The sequence below is a fragment of the Podarcis filfolensis genome (assembly GCF_964270895.1).
Source record: "Podarcis filfolensis genome assembly, chromosome: 12".
Classification (NCBI taxonomy): Eukaryota; Metazoa; Chordata; class Lepidosauria; order Squamata; family Lacertidae; genus Podarcis; species Podarcis filfolensis.
The window spans coordinates 37,002,454-37,022,961 of NC_139614.1; the positions used below are offsets into that span (position 1 = coordinate 37,002,454).

Genomic DNA, 20,508 nt, shown 5'->3' on the forward strand with positions numbered 1-20,508 from the left:
GCAGGGCACACTCAAAGGGAGGGGCTGCTGCTCTCCATTCTAGGAAGGAGGAATGATGATTTCCTGCAGAGTTCTTTCCCTCCCCTTCTGCCTACTTTCCCCCTCCATTCATGGAGCCACGAATGGGCATGAAGAATCACCCAGGGGCACCTCTGCCCATCCTCTCAGATTGGAGGGAGCGGGTGGCGCTGTGGTCGAAACCACAGAGCCTAGGGCTTGCCGATCAGAAGGTCGGCAGTTCGCATCCCCGCTATGGAGTGAGCTCCCGTTGCTCTGTCGCAGTTTGTACCAACCTAGCAGTTTGAAAGCACACCAGTGCAAGTAGATAAACAGGTGGGAAGTGGGTGGGAAGGTGGGAAGGTAAATGGTGTTTCCGTGCGCTCTGGCACTCGTCACGGTGTTCCGTTGCGCCAGAAGCGGTTTAGTCATGCTGGCCACATGACCCGGAAAGCTGTCTGTGGACAAATGCCGGCTCCCTCTTTTTGAAGCGAGATGATTTCCCTCCCGGATGCAGAGTTTGCCTAACATCACTCCTGTGCCTAAGGCTAAAATGGAGGGTAGGTTTTGAGGCCGCTTCCCTCAGGCTCCATATTGGCTGCCTGGGGTCTGAGTCTGTGCAAGTTGAGAGTCATATCCTCAAACCCTCCCATCTGATTGAGGGAGTGTACTCTGCACGTTTTCAAAGAAACCCTCTTAATCTTTTTATGTTATTGCAGTACCGAACACAGTTTCTGGGCCTACTCAAGCCTGTACAGTGGTATCTCGGGTTACATACGCTTCAGCTTACATACGCTTCAGCTTACAGACTCTGCTAACCCAGAAATAGTACCTCAGGTTAAGAACTTTGCTTCAGGATGAGAACAGAAATCGTGCTCTGGCGGTGTGGTGGCAGCAGGAGGCCCCATTAGCTAAAGTGGTGCTTCAGGTTAAGAACAGTTTCAGGTTAAGAACGGACCTCCGGAACAAATTAAGTACTTAACCCGAGGTACCACTGTACAATTATTGTTCTGTTTTTACAGACAGGACTGAGAATGTGGTTGACAAGACAGAAGAAACACTATGAATTAAGGTACTTTATATTGAGTCAGGCTATTGGTTGGCCTCTAACCCAGTATGGTCTCTTCTGACAGCCAGAAGCCTTGTAGGGTTATTCGGGGGGCAGAGGGCGGGTTCTGTTCTTTTGTGGACAACCCTCTGTGTCCACATGCCAAGGGTGGGTGAGGCTGGAGGCAAAAGTAGGCAGAGCAATGCATGTGACTCCTACCTCGGTACAGCAGGCTACTTTGCAGCCACCCAAATGTCAGGGGGTTAACCAGCTCCGCAATGCACATTCCTCCATCCAGGGAAGCAGGAGGCATTGCCACAGCTCAAGGACACATTGCAACCAAGCAAAATTACCTAGGGAAAATGTGAAGCAGGACCAGTGAAAGGTGTGGCTAGGGAAGAAGGGGGTGTGGCATGTGCAGGGTCACCTGGGCCAGATAGAGATGTTAAGAGGGCAGAATTTGGCACCCAGGTCTGAGGTTCCTCCATTGCTGTGGTAAAGTGATTCTTTTGTAGCATTGCATTGTGAGGCACAGACAACTGAGCTTGGGATCTCCTGCATGCAAAGTAGGTGCTCTATCGCCAAACTTAGGCCCTTCCCGCCCAAATACCACCTATTTTATATTGTTTGCATGGGATTTGAACCCCACTTCAGACCTGTTGCACCCAGAGCAGGAGTCTTGCAGCAAATCTCTTGCAGATAAGACAAGGCCTTCTTACACCAAGCTTGAATAACCACCCATTTTTAACTGTTCAAGGAACGTTCTGATGACACAGTTTTCTGCCTTAAAGATAGCTTGGGATGAGTCTACATGCAGTGTCTGAATTTAGATACAGCAAACAGAATTAATGACATTAAATGTGTCTTCCTGTATTTACTGGCGTTGAATGTCTTTTTTTTCTACATTTCTTTTATTAATTTTTCATTGTGTCCTGTGAGGAAAAGTGACTTACAAAATGGTTCCGTCCTTCCTTCCAAAAGAGGCACGTAACTATAGCAATGCAAATGTACATGATTAATGGAATGGGTAAAAAAGCTATAATATCTGCAATAATTTCTGGCGTGGGTGTGAACATGATTTAGAGGTTCACTTTTTGAAAACCAGCACAGATCTCTATTCGGAAAGGTCTCAGTTTTATGAAACGCGGGGGGGTGGGGTGGGGATGGGGGATGGGGGATGCTGGTCCTAGTATTTAAAGGAGAGTAATAGATTTGCTGCCAGATCCTCCATACTAGAGCATGCTGGAACAAGCATTCAACCCTTGTAGGTGAGTCTAGGACAGGGGTCAGTAAACTTTTTCAGCAGGGGGCCGGTCCACTGTCCCTCAGACCTTGTGGGGGGGGGGGCGGACTATATTTTGAAAAAAATATGAACGAATTCCTATGCCCCACAAATAACCCAGAGATGCATTTTAAATAAATGCACACATTCTACTCATGTAAAAACACCAGGCAGGCCCCACAAGCAACCCAGATGTGCATTTTAAATAAAAGGACACATTCTATTCATGTAAAAACACGCTGATTCTCGGACCGTCTGCAGGCCGGATTTAGAAGGCGATTGGGCCAGATCCGGCCCCCAGGCCTTAGTTTGCCTACCCATGGTCTAGGACTAGGTGCTATAACTGTGCATTGCTCCTGCCATTTCTAGTGTTCAGGCTGTGAGTGCATTTCCTCATGTAGCCAAAACCTGGAGAGAGGTACCCATAGACTTGAGAAACCCCAGCGCTTGCAAACAAACCATCTTTATGGGTGGGGGGAATCCCTAAGGGGCTGGGAACTCCCCAAAGAGGCAAGTAAGGATTCAGAATGCTCAGCGACCATACAGTGCTGACTGGCAGTTGCAAGTGGAATGGGGGTGGGTAAGGAGAGAAAAAATGAATAGGATGCAGTAGCTTTAATCCTCAACAACAGCATGCAACAGTTCTTGAGTTGTTGCCACTCCACGGAGCGCCCGAGTTGTGCAACCAGCCTGGCACAAGGCTGCCAAGGGGGGTGGGGTGGGATAATGAGAGCCAGTGTGGTGTAGTGGTTAAGAGCGGTAGTCTCGTAATCTGGCGAACCGGGTTTGCGTCTCCGCTCCTCCACTTGCAGCTGCTGGGTGACCTTGGGCCAGTCACACTTCTCTGAAGTCTCTCAGCCCCACTCACCTCACAGAGTGTTTGTTGTGGGGGAGGAAGGGAAAGGAGAATGTGAGCCGCTTTGAGACTCCTTAGGGTAGTGATAAAGCAGGATATCAAATCCAAACTCCTCCTCTTCTTCTTCTAGAGTGGCTGCTGTGTTGCAGTGGGCAGGGCTTTGGCACGGTCCAGAGGGAAGACTTGCTTTCTCTGATCTATGCCTAGGCTATTTAAGGCAGCGTGGCCATGACAAAGCCTTCTTCCCCACCCACCCTTTCTCCCTTGTAACTGCTCTTGCTTGGATGATAGTTTGTGGCTGGGAGATATATTTTTTTGTTCACACTGCAGTTTATATTTTTGCCTTTCCTTTTTTTGTATAATTTTGTTTTACAATTTAAAATACTCATTTAAACATCCTTAAAATATCAATGACTTCCCTTCTTCTCTTTCCATGCTTCATTTTGCGTATCATAAATCCCTGCATATTTTTACAAGAACTAAACCATTCAGTATTCCATTATTACATCCATCAAAACTTATTTACACTGTTGAATTTATCTTAATGCTGCCAGCGTTCTGAAGTGTATACAACTTTCCCCCATATATTCAATAAACATTTTCCAATCTTCTCTAAACACATGTTCTTCTTGTTCTCTCATTCTATATGTTAAATCTGCAAGCTGCACATATTCTGTCAGCTTAAGTTGCCATTCTTCTTTAGTTGGGACCTCGCTCATTTTCCATTTTGGGGCTAACAAAACATGGGCCACAGTAGTGGCATACATAAATAACCTTTTTTCGACACTTGGGAATTTTAGTCTGAATTATCCCCAACATTTCTGCCTTTCCTGTAGCAAGCGTATGTTTACTGGTTGAGGTTTTTGTGTGCACCTGTCACGACTCGTTGGTGGGGTGGGCATTAGGCAGGATCCATAGACAGTGAAGGAATCCTTATAGGTGGTCTGGAGGAGGTAGGAACAGAATGCCTCAGGGGATTGGGCAGGTTGCCCCATACCCAGGTGGCCAGCAGGAACCACAACCTTTGGGCAACACTGGTGGGACCCATAGTCCAGCAACCAACTCTTGGTGGGTCCAGCAGGTAGGCTAGCTCCGGCATATTCCAGTGGACAGGCTGTTTGATAACTGGATCTTTGCATCAAACTTTGATATAACTATAACCAAAAAGATTGTGGCCATATTCAGCCCACACTCCCTGCTCCCTGAGGACCTGCCCAGCTAGCAGTCAGTGTCTGGGGGTGCAATACAACATTTTGTTGCAGGACCCACTTGCTCTGTATTTTGGGGTTGTGAGCAGAGAGGGAGAAGGTCTAGCATTATAGCCAGGCAGCCTGTACAATAGTTTATGACAACATAAAGAAAGGTATGGGTGGGATTACTGTACTCTGAGCCTGTAATAAATCCTTTTCTTCCACCCTGCCCTTTGCACTTCCATGAGTTCTGGCAGAACAAACAGGTTCCAATATCTCCCACTGTAATGCAAAGCAAGAGGCAGCGAGAGGGTTCCAGTGATCATAGGCAGTGCATAACACTTTCATAATAATTTATGTATGGAGAAAGGTGGAATATGACACTTGAACGCTACCAGCTCACCCAATATGCACACCGTGATAGCAATCAGTTATAGCGATCAAGTCACAGAGAAATATTGTGCTAACTATTAATATTAATGATTGCAGTGAAATTTATGAAGCATATTTCACACCAGAAACGAACCATTTCCCAGCAGCTACTGACTTTAGTTATTCATTGTTGGACAGAAAGTTTCTATAGACACCCGGACAGATAAACACAAATATAGTTACATTAAAATGCCATGCATGGATGTAAATATGTTTGTCTTGTTTGTTTTTTTACCTATGTACATCCCTTAGCAATGTAAGTGTTATATGATTAAAGCATCCCAACCCTCAAAAGTATTTGCTGGCCAGGAGAGTGGGTGTGCCGTCTAATCCTTGGTGGAGCGGAATGTCTTCAAAGTAATATTATTCTCATTATAGGAATATTTTTCTAGCACTTATTAGGACGTGTGCTTGCTAGAGGCCTCACTGTACTATTTCCATTTACTTGACTGATGGATCAAATTATGCATTAGAAATGTTACCCAAAAGGAAGATAGTTTAACAGAACAGTTTAGGGATGTTTACTTTAAAGTAAGTCCCAGTGCATCCACTGGGGTTGGCCCCCAAGTACTTGTGTTCAGGACTGCGGCCTTACTGTGTAATCCAATACATGTCTACTCAGAAAAATATCCTATTGCATTCAATGGGGTCATCTCTCAAGTAGACTAGGACAGGGGAAGCCATATGTTGTTGGATAGAATCGTGGAATTGTAGAGTTGGAAGGGACCACGAGGGTCATCTACTCCAACCGCCTGCGAGGCAAGCGTCTTTTGCCCAACGTGGGGCTCAAACCCACAACCCTCATGTTCCACCAACTGAGCTAGCACTTCACCTGGTGTGACATGAGTCACAGTCACTGGCTTGGGTGGCTTTAAAAGAAGGATTGGACAAATTCATGGAGGATAAGGCTCTCAATCGCTACTAGTCATGATGGCTACACTCTGCCTCCACAGTCGGAGGTAGTAAAGCTTCTAATTTCCAGTTGCTGGCAACTGTGAAAGGGGAGAGTGCTCTGGTGCTCATGTCCTGCTTGCAGATTTCCCGCAAGTAGATCTGGTTGCCCACCATGAGATTAGGATGCTGAGCTAGATTTCAAAGTGGAATGTTAGCACAGGAATACAGTGGTACCTCAGGTTAAGTACTTAATTCATTCCGGAGGTCTGTTCTTAACCTGAAACTGTTCTTAACCTAAAGCACCACTTTAGCTAATGGGGCCTCCTGCTGCCACTGTGCCGCCGGAGCATGATTTCTGTTCTCATCCTAAAGCAAAGTTCCTAACCCAAGGTACTATTTCTGGGTTAGCGGAGTCTGTAACCTGAAGCGTATGTAACCCGAGGTACCACTGTAGCAAGAGCCAACTGGAATTTGGAGAACACTTGTTATTTGTCATAACTTACCATTTATTGAATCCCTGGGACATATTTATAGCACCACACAGAGCGATTCCTAGTTTCTAAGAAGGATGAAAGCATTCCCTGCCCCCATTAATGGAAGAGTATTTATGAGATATTAAACTGCTTTATCATAAATCAGATCACTGGTTAATCTCGCTCTGTGCTGCCTAATCTGATTGGCAATAGTGCTCACATTGCAGACAGTGATGTTTCCCAGCCTGATACCTCTGAATTACAGCCTCTCCCAAAAGTTTTTGTGGCACTGAAGTTCTGTGTGTGGCACAGAAGTTTTGTGGCACTGAAGTTCCCATTGAGATCGATGGGACTCAGACTCCCAGGAAAGCACAGTCCTCTGCTCTCAGGTAAGTAAGCCCTGTTGAAAGCAAAGAGAGGCTTACTTCTGAGTAAATATGTATAGGATTGCACTGTTAACTATATATATATATATATATATATATATATATATATATATATATGAACACTGTTAGCCAAAGTTAATGTCTTCAAAGTTCTCTTGATGTGAATGGGGGTGTTTTAATCAGCGTTCAGCTTTTCTACTGAAATCAGAGGAACTTTTAAAAAAGTTGGACATGGCAGCCTCATTGTATTCAAATTAAAATTCAGAAGGATATGTGATTGATTTTGGAATATTTAAGCGGCAACATGGATGATGTGCTGGAGCATGTTTGTAAGTTACATAATTAAATATAATTTAGAATCGTTTTCCACTTGATGAATATTGATCAGTGGTATAATATAATCTGGCAAACAGCCATAATGGAAAAGCTGTTGCAAAAACCGAAAGTGGCAAGGGGAGAGAAAAACAAATATAATTTTTACACTGTATGGTGTGATTTTATTAAATATACAAATGAAACAACACAGAGATGCGAAATACTTGCAGCATATATTGCAGTATGGCATAGATAAGCAGGCACCACTCATTAGCTCACGCCTATTACCCTCCTGTTTTCCAGGCTGATTTTCTGAATTACTCATCTTACCAGTTTACAGTAATTATCTCATTATTATGTACTGTAAAATAATACGTTGAGTAGTTTATTCCCCTAGTGACCCATTTTTTGTTAGGCACGTCATGTTTTATGATTTAAGTCCATACAATTTTGTGTGTACAATTTTGCAACAAGGAAATTTAAATACATAAATAAATAATAATGGTTTCCATTAATTATGTAATAATTAAAATTTGATAATGGTTAATCATATTTTTGCCTGTTGTTACCTAGGAGACATAAAATATGGTTAAACTGCCCTGGATATAATCATCATCATATATACTACCGTAATAGGAAGCCAGTCCTTTTGTAGCCAGAACAGCACCATCCATATCCAAAAAGAGGCATCAGCATTAAATCATAGAATTGTAGAGTTGCAGGGGATCCTGAGGGGATCCTGCCCACAGCCATCCCTGGCTGGGCTCAAACCACCAACATACAGTGGCCCCAGGAGCTTGCTGCCCTTTGTGGAAGTGGGTATATCACAAAACAATATGTAACATTCCTTGCTGGTGTGATAACTGCTGCTCAACATTCAATTGCTTGCAACACTGTGCAAGGTATTTACAGAACACAGATGACACATCTCTGTCCAAGCTGTTTATTTACATTATAAATTAGATAGGCTGGATAAACAAAAAGAACAACTCTAAAGGAATAGGGTTGGCATAAGTCAGGATTCTTCAAGGGAGCAGGCAGAGTGAAGGAAAGTATAGCTCCCTCCTTCACTATTTGCAAATGTTCCACTTGTAGTCTTTGCCCGTCTTATATTTAGTAAAGTAGCTGTTAGCGCAGCATTGCGGCTGACGTCATTGGATACCAGTGTTTTGCCAGAGTTGTTTGCTCTGTTGTGGTTTTCCTCCTGTATAATCCAAATGCTCCTTGGAATGTGCCCAGCAATCAATGATTACTAAACCACCAGAAACTTTGAAGTGTGGGAGACATTTTTCTTTATTAGCAGAACCATGAGATTGCGCCTACGCACATAATATGCTTTCTTTCCCTGACTGCAGCAGAGAAGTAGACTTTTTGCATAAATGGCAGGGGTGGGGTGAAGAGGCAGGTGACATACATCAGGGAAATCGCTTTTCACAAAATCCAGTATTTTCTGTGGCTCTTCTAGTGACTACAGCATGGATATTTTCATGCATGTTCATAGAAGATACAAAGGTGTATGGCAAGATGTAGAACAATTGCTTCCTTATTTTGGGAAGCATTTTGAATTGTTGTGGTTTTGCAGGATGCATTCAAGTGCACGCTGGAATTTTAGCTTTGCACAATTAAAGTGATACTTTGCTCTAGCGCAACACATCCACTTTTTCCGAATGGTTTTTTTTTGTGGTTTGGAAAGGGATGTGAAAATGCATTGAACTGTATGGGACAATTGAGCGATTAATGGGAAGATGTGTAATACACACCCTACTAGCAAAGCAGGATCAATGCAGGATGAGTGCTCATTGTCATACCACCTCCCTGTAAACAGCTCAAGAGTGAATGTTCCATATAAACTGGACTCCCACCTAGGCTTTGTGCAAGGGAATCAGGATGGATGATGGATGAGCAGAGCCTGTGGACAAGCTCTCTAATGGTTACTGCCTTTTTTATCTTTTGTCGCTCTGTTGTTTTCCTCTTTTATGGCTGCTTTATTGAATTTATTTATTTTTATCTTGTTTTATCCCGTTTTTCAGACAACCATTAACTCCGAAAAGTGGCTGACATCAAGCAAGAGAGGCAGGCCCTGTTGTCAGTCTAGCTGCAAACTTGAAAATACACACAAAGGAAGAGAAAGGAGACCAAAATGAAGCCATATGCTGTAAGTGGGTCTTATTTATCCAGCTGATCTTCCCTGGCTGCTGTTCTTGCTTCAGTAACAAATGTTTGCTCAGGCTCCTTTGGCTGATGGACAGGACCAGAGTGTCCTTTTCCCTTTCTCCCGCAGTCCCCAGGCACCTGGTAATTGGAGTTGAACCTTCTCCCTGGCAGGGAGATAAAGGTAAAGGGACCCCTGACCATTAGGTCCACTCATGACTGACTCTGGGGTTGCGGCGCTCATCTCTCTTTATTGGCCGAGGGAGCCGGCATACAGCTTCCGGGTCATGTGGCCAGCATGACTAAGCTGCTTCTGGCAAACCAGAGCAGCGCACGGAAGCACCGTTTACCTTCCTGCTGGAATGGTACCTATTTATCTACTTGCACTTTGACGTGCTTTTGAACTGCTAGGTTGGCAGGAGCTGGGACTGAGCAACGGGAGCTCACCCTGTCGCGGGGATTTGAACTGCAACCTTCTGATTGGCAAGGCCTAGGCTCTGTGGTTTAACCCACAGCGCCACCCGCGTCCCATGGCAGGGAGATAGGAAGCCAGTTATTTATTTCTGATACCAAATTGTTTTTAAAATTGTTAAGTTGCTCTTTTTTAAAAAAAAAACTTGTGCTGTGAGCCATGTTGGGCTTATTGAGGAAATGCAGGATAGAAGTGGTTTTATTTATTTAATTCACCCCATTTCCATCCTTGCCCCGTTACTCTTAAATGTTACTGGAAGCCCAGTCTAACTTACTTGTGCTTTAGAAATAAAAAGCACATCTTCTCGTAAAAGACCAGTTCATAATACTGACACATGCATTTTACCACTGAGTATGTAACTTACATCATTTGTAGGAATGCTGATTCCAAGTATATGCATAGCATAGTTGCAGTGTCACAAAGAATGTCTGGAGAGCTGCCAGGCAGTGACATTTCAACGGCATTGCTGGCAGTCACTGCGTCCCTTCATGAACACTAGGTTGTAGCGTGGGCTGAGTTGGTCAGAGATTTTATATGTTTAAGGCTATAGGTCTTATGGATTGCAAAGCCATAAGAATAAATGTAAATAAATTCAATGAATTGCGGAACCATACACAATTTATTTAAAATGTCCAGCTTCACATTTCTGACATGCTTTGGCTACTGTGTAAAAGCAGCAACTTCTGTATAGAGTGTTTATATTTTGGTCTGTTCTGAGGCAATTCTTTGATCCAGCAGATTCATTCAGATACCTAGTCGGCCTGTCCAGATGGTGACTTTGAAGACCCTTGACAGTCAACATAACAGTATGCAGGCCCCCAAATTTCCCTTTCGCATCCATACAAGAGACAGCAAGTGAGCACAGGATCTATGGAGACCTGGCAATGCAACCAACGATGATTGTACAGTGGTACCTCAGGTTAAGAGATAATTTGTTCTGGGGGTCAGTTCTTAACCTGAAACTGTTCTTAACCTGAAGCCCCACTTTAGCTAATGGGGCCTCCTGCTGCTGCCGCGCCGCTGCTGTGTGATTTCTGTTCTCATCCTGAAGCGAAGTTCTTACTATTTCTGGGGTACTATTTCTGGGTTAGCAGAGTCTGTAACCTGAAGCGTCTGTAACCCGAGGTACCACTGTACTGCACTTGTACAAAAACAGGAGATTCCATTTTAAGGTCACTCGCTTTTTTTGGCCTTCTTCACACCCCGTTTGAGTGTAAGGGAAGTCAACAGGGTCTGAATCCAGGTCAGCATTGTTCAGCACTTTGAACCTCAGTCCATAGCTGTCAACTTTTCCCTTTTCTAGCAAGGAATCCTATTCGGAATAAGGGAATTTCCCTTAAAAAAAGGGAAACGTTGACAGCTATGCCCCAGCCCAAGATACACATGCTTAAATCCCCTCTTCTGCACAGCTGTGGAAAGGTGTAAGACCTCTGTCCTCTTCTGCACCTGACCACCCTAACAGACTCTCGTACTCCATCCTTTACCAAGGAACCTGTTCATTGGATAATTTAGTCTACTGTCTAGCAGTTAGAGATTGGAGCAGAAATGCAGAGAGTGTTGGAATATTCTAAGGAGCCCCCAAACAGTAAGGTAAACTGAAACTCCTAACCATAGATAGCTCAGTTGGTAGAGCATGAGACATTTAATATCAGGGTTGTGGGTTCGAGCTCCATGCTGGGCGAAAGATTCCTGCATTGTAGAGGGTTGGACTAGATGACCCTCATGGTACCTTTCAGGTTCTATGAGTCTCTGATTCTATTATGATTCCTGTTTTCATGCTTGTGAAATACTCAAAGTATGGTAAGTTTGTGAGTTTAGGTGTATGCGCTGTCCTCTGGGGAGGAAATGCATACTCTTTTTTTCTTTTTCTTGTAGTTACACAAGGTGTGAAAAACCCAAAATAATTACTGTTGTGCATTTCCTATTTTTAACATGTAAAAAAAGTAGCATGCGTATGCCGCTTTTTAAAAAAAAGCCAATGTTGCCTTCATTTTCAGTGAGGTACTGTGATGTCATTGACGCTCATTCTGAAAGTATCGCTTTCCTAGAGATGCCAAGTCTGTCAGCTCCGTCAGGACAGTTGCTAAGAGACAGTGGAATGTCGAGGATCACTTTTACACTGAATCATTCAGATAGATATTCAAGGGAGAACATAATGTCACCGTATGCTTTCAATGAAGTCACATCAAGTACTACTTTGAATTCCTTAAATGTGACAAATGTGTTAATGTTTTCCAGTTTTAAAAGATTATACAGAAGCTTTAAAGAGTGGAAATTTTTTAAGCATTACAAATTCCACGCTCTTTCTTTGATTCACCCTCTTGCCTTTGCTCAAAGAAATGTAACCAAAGAACTTGGCTCCAAAGCTCATCCACAGCTGAAATTCCTCCTGATGTATTGGAACTAGAATGCCCTCAACTGCAGCGCAGGTGACTAAATTATTCCTTTTGAAATTGAGAATTATGTTAAGTAATTTAACTTCTACTCAAAGGTAGAATTTAACTTATGAAATATTTGCTGTTAGCCAGTTATATAACACCTCCAAGTGGAGTGAATTACAGCCTTGCCATTCAGCCTCACAGTAGACCTGTGAGATAATCATTTATATTTGATTCTCATGCTCCTGTGTTTCTATTTGTGACATCTGATGTGTGATAGAAATGGAGGGCCGCTGGACATAGCAAGTGACATAGACAGGAACGTGGCTGTATTAGTGCTCTGAGATACCCTTCATTCCCCTTCTTTAAACACAGGAGCTTACCTTATACCGAGTCAGGTCATAGGTACAGCTAGTTCAACATGGTCTTCAATGACTGGCACCAGGATTTCAGAGAGGGGTCTCTCCCAGAGACTGAACCTGCATGCAAAGCAGATGCTCTGCCATTGAGCTGCAGCCCCTCCCCATTTCCCAGTACCTCCCCCTCTCTCAGGCCACTGGGATCAGAGCACTGAAAGACTGAAGTGCTAGAGAAGAAGGTAACCTGGAAGAGTGAAACCAGGGTCAGGGTAGTCAGCACTGCCTGTCGCTGTGCACTGTCAGTTGACATCTCCTTGCCAAAGTGAAGGCTTTAAGATGGCAACAAATGCTTAGCATCTTTGGTTCCTCCTGGGTTAGAGGTGGGCAGCCTCCAGACTTGCGAAATCTGCTCTGTTTCCTTTCATTAGGACCACCAGGTTCAGAAATCTAAGGAATGTGGAACAGTAGGTAAGGAGGGGAGTGGCATCAATTACCTACTGTGCCCCTTAAGCTGTACAAATACAAATGTGAATCTTGAGTTACTCGTGATCCAAAGCAAAAGTCACAATGTGGTCAGAAGAGTTGCACTAAGATCTGTTCGAATTAATAGTCTTATTTTACAAGTATGGCCACAGCTGTAACCACTGTGGCACTACAACTCCCATCAACCAGAGGGAGCATGGCCAGTGGCCAGAGATAATGGGATTTATAGTCCAGAAACATCTGAAGGGTGTTGGCTGCTCCTGCTAAGAGATAAGCTATTAGCACAAGGTGAGCAACAGCAGAGATTTTTTTTCTTCTTCATTCAGTTTTACTTGCTGTTGGAAAATTACTGGAAGTAAGAAAACCTTGCTGATCATCTGCAAATCACCAAACTACCTACCACTAGAGCCTGATCTCCTTTCTCTTTGCCTTTGTCCCAGTACAGCAACAACTTGAACATCCAGTCTTAAGATCATTTTAGTGATAGGAGGCTGAACTTCTTTTTTAAACAAAAGCAACTTCAGGGTTGTTAATAATTGTAGAATTACCTCCCACATCCATAATTCCAAATCCGGTTACTCAATAGACATTTGGTTGTTCAGTGGGTGTATAAAGACTGGGGATCTTGTTGCATAAATCAGGGATTTAGGGTGCAATCCTGTGCATGCTTACATGCAATGGGAGTCTCATTGAATGTGGTGGGTCTCAGTACTGAATAAATATGCATAGGTTTGCTCTGTAAAAATGGAAGAGAAATTCTGCATTTCAGAATTCTGATCTATTATGTGTTGTTCTGATTCAGCTGCATTCTAGGACAACGGAAGATTTGTGAGATGGCATGGGAAAACCATTGTAAACAGTAAAATGAATATAATTTTAAAATCTTAATTTTGAATATATATAATTTTATCATATAATGTAATTATAAATAATAAAATATATATAATATTTAATCCTTATGTCTCTCCCTCAGTAATGCATGACTTGTCTTTCAAGGAAGATGACTTTATGTCAATATCTGGTTCTAATTCAGCAGTTAAAAGGATTAAAATGTTTGCGCCAGCTCTTTCTGTGAACAAAAAATAATTGGTCAACTAGTTTATGTCAGAACAGAATCGGGTTGCACTCTGCATGGCACCTGTTTCTGATCACAAGTGATTTAGGTAAATGTCTATTAATATATTGGTGTGTTAAAAGCTGTAACTTGATTCATGAACACCACAGAGGCAGTTAAGCTAACTATGAATCACTAGAACGGAAACTTAAATATTCACATCAATATCATTCCACTGTTGTTGGCACTGAAGGAATGGTTCTTCAAGGACAGAGCTAAACTGTAGCTTGGTGACCAGTCTGTCAAGGCACCCTTTGTAGGCTTATTGTGTTGATAAGTAATAATAATAATAAATTTTATTTATATCCCGCCCTCCCCAGCCGAAGCCGGGCTCAGGGCGGCTAACAACAATCAAATAATCCAACATTCTAAAAACATTTCATTATAAAAATTAATTAAAATCAAATTGATGGCAACCGTTAAGCAAAATTCTGTGCAGATTGCCAGAGGAGGGAGTCAGGCTGCGCCCTGACCAAAGGCCTGGTGGAACAGCTCTGTCTTGCATGCCCTGTGGAAAGATGTCAGGTCCCGCAGGTCCCGCACTATAATACTGGGTGCTACATGTAACCCTAAGAATCATTGGCTATTAATTCATATACGGATTAAGATATTGTGAGTGCCCTTTTCCCCATTGATTTCTTTTAATGGCAGGGCTGGGAGGGGCATTCATCTGAGGCTGGGGACCTCAAGAGTAGGGATGGGAAATGTCAGAGCAGCAATGGGTGGAGCTATAACCTGAACTGGAGAGAGGCACCCCCTTTCCCTTTTCCCTGCTCTCTCTCCCACAGTAAGTATGAGCTGGCTGTTACATAATCTCTCCTCCATGCAAAAGCCAAAGAGGCTTGAGGCTTGGGCATGCCTCCTGTTGTGTAAGAGCTACAGCAGGGGTCAGCAAACTCTTTCAGCAGGGGGCTGGTCCACTGTCCCTCAGACCTTGTGGGGGGCCGGACTATATTTTGAAAAAAATATATGAATGAATTCCTATGCCCCACAAATAACCCAGAGGTGCATTTGAAATAAAAGTGCACATTCTACTCATGTAAAAACATGCTGATTCGCGGACCGTCCGCATGCTGGATTGAGAAGGCAATTGGGCCAGATCCAGCCCCCGGGCATTAGTTTGCCTATCCATGAGCTAAAGGTTAGGGTTGGCATTGTGGGAAAAGAAGGTTCCTGTGCCTTTAACAGCAGGCAGAAATTCAGCAGGTAAAGTCTTCTGTAGTATGGAAATACAACTGTGGGGAAAGTTTCACCATGTCTGTACTGTCTCATTATGTGTTATGTTATGCCCTTCCCCATGGCCACCATTTTGTGACTGGCACCCAGAGGACCTCTCAAAATTAGAGATATACCCACTGGTCCAAAAAGACTGGTGACTGCTGGCTTAGAAGCAAGTTTGTGTAGTGATTCATTTTACTTATGACTACTACCAATCTGAAGACTTTGGGGCTTTGATATCATGCCCAAATTCAAAAGCTTGCTCATTGCTGTTATTAAATTTCAGTCAGTGGAGCTCTTAAGTAATTTCACGGTGCTTCCAAACAGATGCTTAATACAGTGGTACCTCGGGTTACATATGCTTCAGGTTACAGACTCCACTAACCCAGAAATAGTGCTTCAGGTTAAGAACTTTGCTTCAGGATGAGAACAGAAATCATGCTCCGGTGGCATGGCGGCAGCGGAAGGCACCATTAGCTAAAGTGGTGCTTCAAGTTAAGAACAGTCTCAGGTTAAGAACCGACCTCCGGAACGAATTAAGTACTTAACCCGAGGTACCACTGTATTATTAATGGGTTGTTCAAATATTGCAAACAAGTAATTAGAGCAGGTGTTTTCTTATTTTTAACAGAAATGATAAATCCGGCAGGGAATACGAGCTGGCATTTTGATGCCAACGTCATGCAGATGCTGTGAAAAAAATGCATGGATAAGGAGCACCCATCCCACGATAAAACTGAGGGACAATCCAAAACCATACATTTAAAGGACGTTTCATGCACATTGCTCCCACCAAAGAATCCTGGGGGTTGTATTTTGTTAAGGGTGGTGGGCACTGTAGTTGTGTGTGGATGAGCCATGTGCACTGAATATGCATTGACTGAATGTTAGTTAAGAGCCACTGTCTTAAATAGGCGGCAATGCTATTTAATTCACTTACTGTATTTAAAAAATATGAAACGTGAAATGCTTATGCATTTCAAATATAAGCCACGCTTGCACCAACGTTTGAGTACAGCTAGGTGTACGCACTTAACCACGTCCACGGGGTAACGTAGCTGACAGACGGACTGACCCGAGCAGAGGGTAATACAGACACGCATGCGCAAAAGACTTTATTTTCATTTTTCAAATTGTCGTCCCACGGCGATGCAGCGGCGGAGCCATAGAGCGCAGCGCCAAGCCACGCCCCCTCCCTCGCGCCTTGACGACGTGTGTCTTCCAACGTGCTGAAGGGAGGGAAGTAAACAAGGCCCGGCCTCCTCCCCCCTCCCCCCTCCCCGCCCGCGCGAGTGAGCGACAAGGCCTCCAGTACCTTCCAGGAGGCTTTGGGCCTAGGAGAGAGAGAGAGAGAGAGAGAGAGAGAGAGAGGAGGAGGGAACCCGCCCGGAGCTGTGGCGCAGAAGGAATTCCCGCTCCGGCGCGGCCTGAGGGGGAAGGGAGTGGGGGCGGCTGCCTTGGGGCTCCGTCGCGGCCTCTGTGAGGAGCAAGGGCACAGGGGCGGCAGTTGCAGGCCGGTGACGACAGGAGGGTGATGCCCGTGTTTATTTTTACTCTGGCGCCTCATCCTTTCTGGCTTCCTGCGAGGAAGAGGAGGGGCGGCGGCGGCGGCGGCGGGCCCCGTGGTCGCTCCCTGGCCCGGCCCCTGCGGCCTTCCCCGGGCTGCTGTTACGGCCGCCGCCGCCTATAAAGGGCCGAGGATGCAGCTCTACAGCACCATCGTCACTCACTACCCGGCGGCCGCAGCCACAGCAGCGGCGAGCAGCGCAGCGAGCGGGCCGACGGGCGTCGTCTTCAAAGTCTCGCCTTCGCCGGAGCCCTCGGGACAAGGTCCGGTGGGAGTCGAGAGCGACTCGGTTGGAGGAGGCGGAGGAGGAGTGACTTCGAGCGCCGTCGTCGGAGCGGGAGCAGCCGCCGCCATGCCCGCCTTCTCTTGCCTGGAGCTGCTGCCCCCGGCGGGGCCCGGCCAGAGGAAGCCGGCGCAGCACCAGCCGGCGCCGCAGTGCTACAGTCCCGGCGCGCAGATGATCCGCCGCAGGCCGTTGGAAAGGGTCGTGCCCATCCGGCTAGTGCCGCGCCCGGAGCCCGTCGTCGTGGCGGCCGAGCTGGGCCCGGCGGCCGCCCACCAGTGGCTGCTGCTGGAAACCGGCGGCGGGGGCGATGCCAGCGCGGCCGTTGCCGCCGCCGCCGCCGCCCAGCCCGGCTTGCAGCAGGAGCCCAGCAACCACGGCCTCCGCTTCAGCGAGCATTGCCAGGCCATGCAGGCGGCGGCGGCGGCTGCTGCTGCCGCCAGCGCCTACCCGGGCGTCGCCGTTGAGGCCCGTCCCGCCTGCCAGGCGCCCTCCTCCGCCGCCGGGGTCTTGGAGCATGGCGGTTGCCGGCGGGAGGCCGAGCTGGAGGCCGCCGCCGAGGAGGAGAGCCCCTACCAGGTGCGCCCGACGGAGCGCTGCGAGAAGCTGGCGCTTTACCTGGCCGAGGTGGAGAAGCAGGACAAGTACCTTCGGCACAAGGACCGCTTCCGCTTCCACATCATCCCCGACGGCAACTGCTTGTACCGCGCCGTCTGCAAGGCCGTCAACGGGGACCAGCGGCTGCACGGCGAGCTCCGAGAGCAGACGGTGCACTACATCGCCGACCACCTGGACCACTTCAGCCCCATCATCGAGGGCGATGTGGGCGAGTTCCTCATCAACGCCGCCCAGGACGGCGCCTGGGCCGGCTACCCGGAGTTGCTGGCCATGGGACAGATGCTGAATGTCAACATCCACCTCACCACCGGCGGTCGGCCCGAGAGCCCCACCGTCTCCACCATGGCCCACTACCTGGGGCCCGAGGACCCCAGCCGGCGCAGCATCTGGCTGAGCTGGCTTAGCAACGGGCATTACGACGCTGTGCTCGATCGCCAGTGCCCCAATCCGGAGTATGAGGAATGGTGCCGGCAGACTCAGGTGCAGCGCAGGAGGGACGAGGAGCTGGCCAAATCCATGGCCGTATCTCTGTCGAAGATGTACATTGAACAGAATGCCTGCTCCTGAGATGGGCACAGCATCAGTTACCTGCTGTCCTGGTGCCTTATCGTTCTCCATCCAGCATTCATGCCCTAAGCTGAGCAAGAACGTGAAGGGGAACAAACCTAGACTGAGATTTGCAATGAGTGCTTTGTGTATATACCTTCAGATCCTGGTTATTTACCATTCTGTTCTTTTGTATATGTTTGTTCTATTTCCAGTACACTCTTTATTTTCTATAAGGGTTGGTTATTTTTCCTTTTTGCACAACATTTTTTAACCTGTTACCTCTGACTTGCCGCCAAAAATAAGTTAGTAAGAGGTTTGTTAGGGTTTCTGTGCTAATGCGGTTTATGGTTTAACAGTAGTTTTATGCTGCATTTTGAAACCTACACACATTCTAACAAAGGGGGGGTGTTAGTTCACTGACTTCCCACTCTTCCTCATTAAATGAAAGCAAAGAACATTCAGCTGCTTAAAACAACAACAGCAGCAACAACAACAACATGCAGTTAACTTTTAAGTCACAAGTTTTAAAGTGAATTGACCACTCTGCAGAGCAGGATTTCTTCAGACAATTGGAACATGGCTTTTTCAAGAATGATACAGAGAGCAATTGTGACTCTTCTGTGTTCAGTTGTTGACTAGTATAAGCTGGCTTTTCATTTTATTGCCTGGTTAGTGCCATCTTTTTTCTTTTTAGTATTATCTGGTTTAGAATGTTAAGACATGGTTAAATCACTCCATAAGAATGGCCTTGATTTGTGGTCTTGTTCTTTTAATGAATTTACATGCTTGCTGCCTGCCTTCTGACAGTGCACCAGCAGGCTTATTTTATCACATTCTGTTCTTTAGACGTTTTCTAATCATTAATAATGGGTTTACTCTGGTATTATGTAAAAATGTATTTATACTAAGTTTGTATGTATGGTTTGCTGGGTCAAACATTCAAGGTTTTCAAGGTAAAAGCTACCCTCTTTAATTTCCAATTAAAATGAAATAGCTAGATATATTTATTCAGTAATGGAGTTTGTACTTTTTTATTGTGTGACTTGAATTTATACTGTATTTGTATAATAGGAATATTCTTAGCTATTCTGGAATAAATGTATAGTTTTGCTTGGATTTACATTTGGATTTATGTCAGTGAGTAACATTTGCAAATCAGGGTGGGGTGGAGTAAAAATGTGTGCCCTTTCAAAATTGGGATTAGTGGCTGGGCTGCCCAAGAGGATAAGAAAGCCCTTTCCTCTCTGTGAAGAATGTTTCCCTTGCCACTAAGCTTGCTTCCCAAAAGGTTTGGAAGCAAGATCATGCTTTACTTATGGTCATTAAGGTGCCATGGGAAGGGGTAGATGGAAGAGGGAGGGGGAGAAGCTAGAATTAGTAGTTAATTTGTAGGATAATTGTCCAACTAAAATCATTGAGAGCTGGCAGCGGTTTTATAATTTGGAAGAACTCCCACCTTTACAAATTTTCTGGCTGCAACTCCTTTAGCAAATTTTAGATCTATAACATTTCATTGATAAAGCTCATGAGCTGCTGATATTTCATGAGCATTTACTTAAAGGTGGTCAAGAGATGTCACCAGGAGATTTTTCTTCTCTGGCTTCCATTCCCTTGCGCCTCTGAGCTGGTACTTTTTTTTTTCTTTTTGCTTTGCCCGTTGCCGCTTTCTGAACCATCTTTCCTTACCATATTTCATTTTGTTTCTCTTTGTTCTTGTGCTTCTTTCTTTGCATTTATGGTACATACAAACAATGGGGGGGGGGAACCCACCTCAAACTGAGCCCCATTTTAAGAGTATTAATTGAAATGTTAATACTTGATCATATATTAGTATTGTATCTAAATTGACAAACGTTAATAAATGTTTTGTACTAGCCCTCTGATGGATGGCAGGAAATGGTCAGAAAGCTTCTATCCTGCCTGTAACTGTCAGTTACGGTTCTCTGCTAGGTGTAGAGGCGGAACAGAGCATTGTTTAGAGGCCTGCCTATGTTTCCATACCAATGAAAGCTTTCCCTCCTCTGTTGACAGCATGGAAATGCAGGCTGCAAATCTTTTAGCAAGCCAGTAGCTTTTGTGGGCTTACTTAGAAGGCTGACTTACAACTTTCCTCCATGCATTTGTTTAACCCTTCTTCAACATTATCTGTGTTAGAGAGGGCATTAGGTAAAGGTAAAGGGACCCCGGACCATTAGGTCCAGTCGTGACCGACTCTGGGGTTGCAGCGCTCATCTCGCTTTACTGGCCGAGGAAGCTGGCATACATGTGGCCAGCATGACTAAGCCGCTTCTGGCGAACCAGAGCAGTGCACGGAAACGCCGTTTACTTTCCCACTGGAAAGTATTTATCTACTTGCACTTTGACGTGCTTTCGAACTGCTAGGTTGGCAGGAGCAGGGACCGAGCAATGGGCGCTCACCATTCCATTAATTAATGAGTGGCAC

At 45.3% G+C, this 20,508-nt stretch overlaps 1 protein-coding gene across 1 annotated transcript; it reads left to right on the top strand.

Moving 5' to 3' along the window:
- The first annotated feature begins 16,233 nt into the window (after positions 1-16,233).
- Positions 16,234-19,962, top strand: LOC310746127 (OTU domain-containing protein 1-like). Its single transcript, XM_083579898.1, has one exon. The coding sequence runs from the start codon at positions 16,749-16,751 to the stop codon at positions 18,081-18,083; it is 1,335 nt and encodes a 444-aa protein (XP_083436024.1). The 5' UTR covers positions 16,234-16,748; the 3' UTR covers positions 18,084-19,962.
- Positions 19,963-20,508: the final 546 nt, after the last annotated feature.

What these genes read in the sequence shown, in the direction of transcription:
- LOC310746127 (XM_083579898.1), top strand. Translation starts at nt 16,749, where the DNA reads ATGCAGCTCTACAGCACCATCGTCACTCACTACCCGGCGGCCGCAGCC.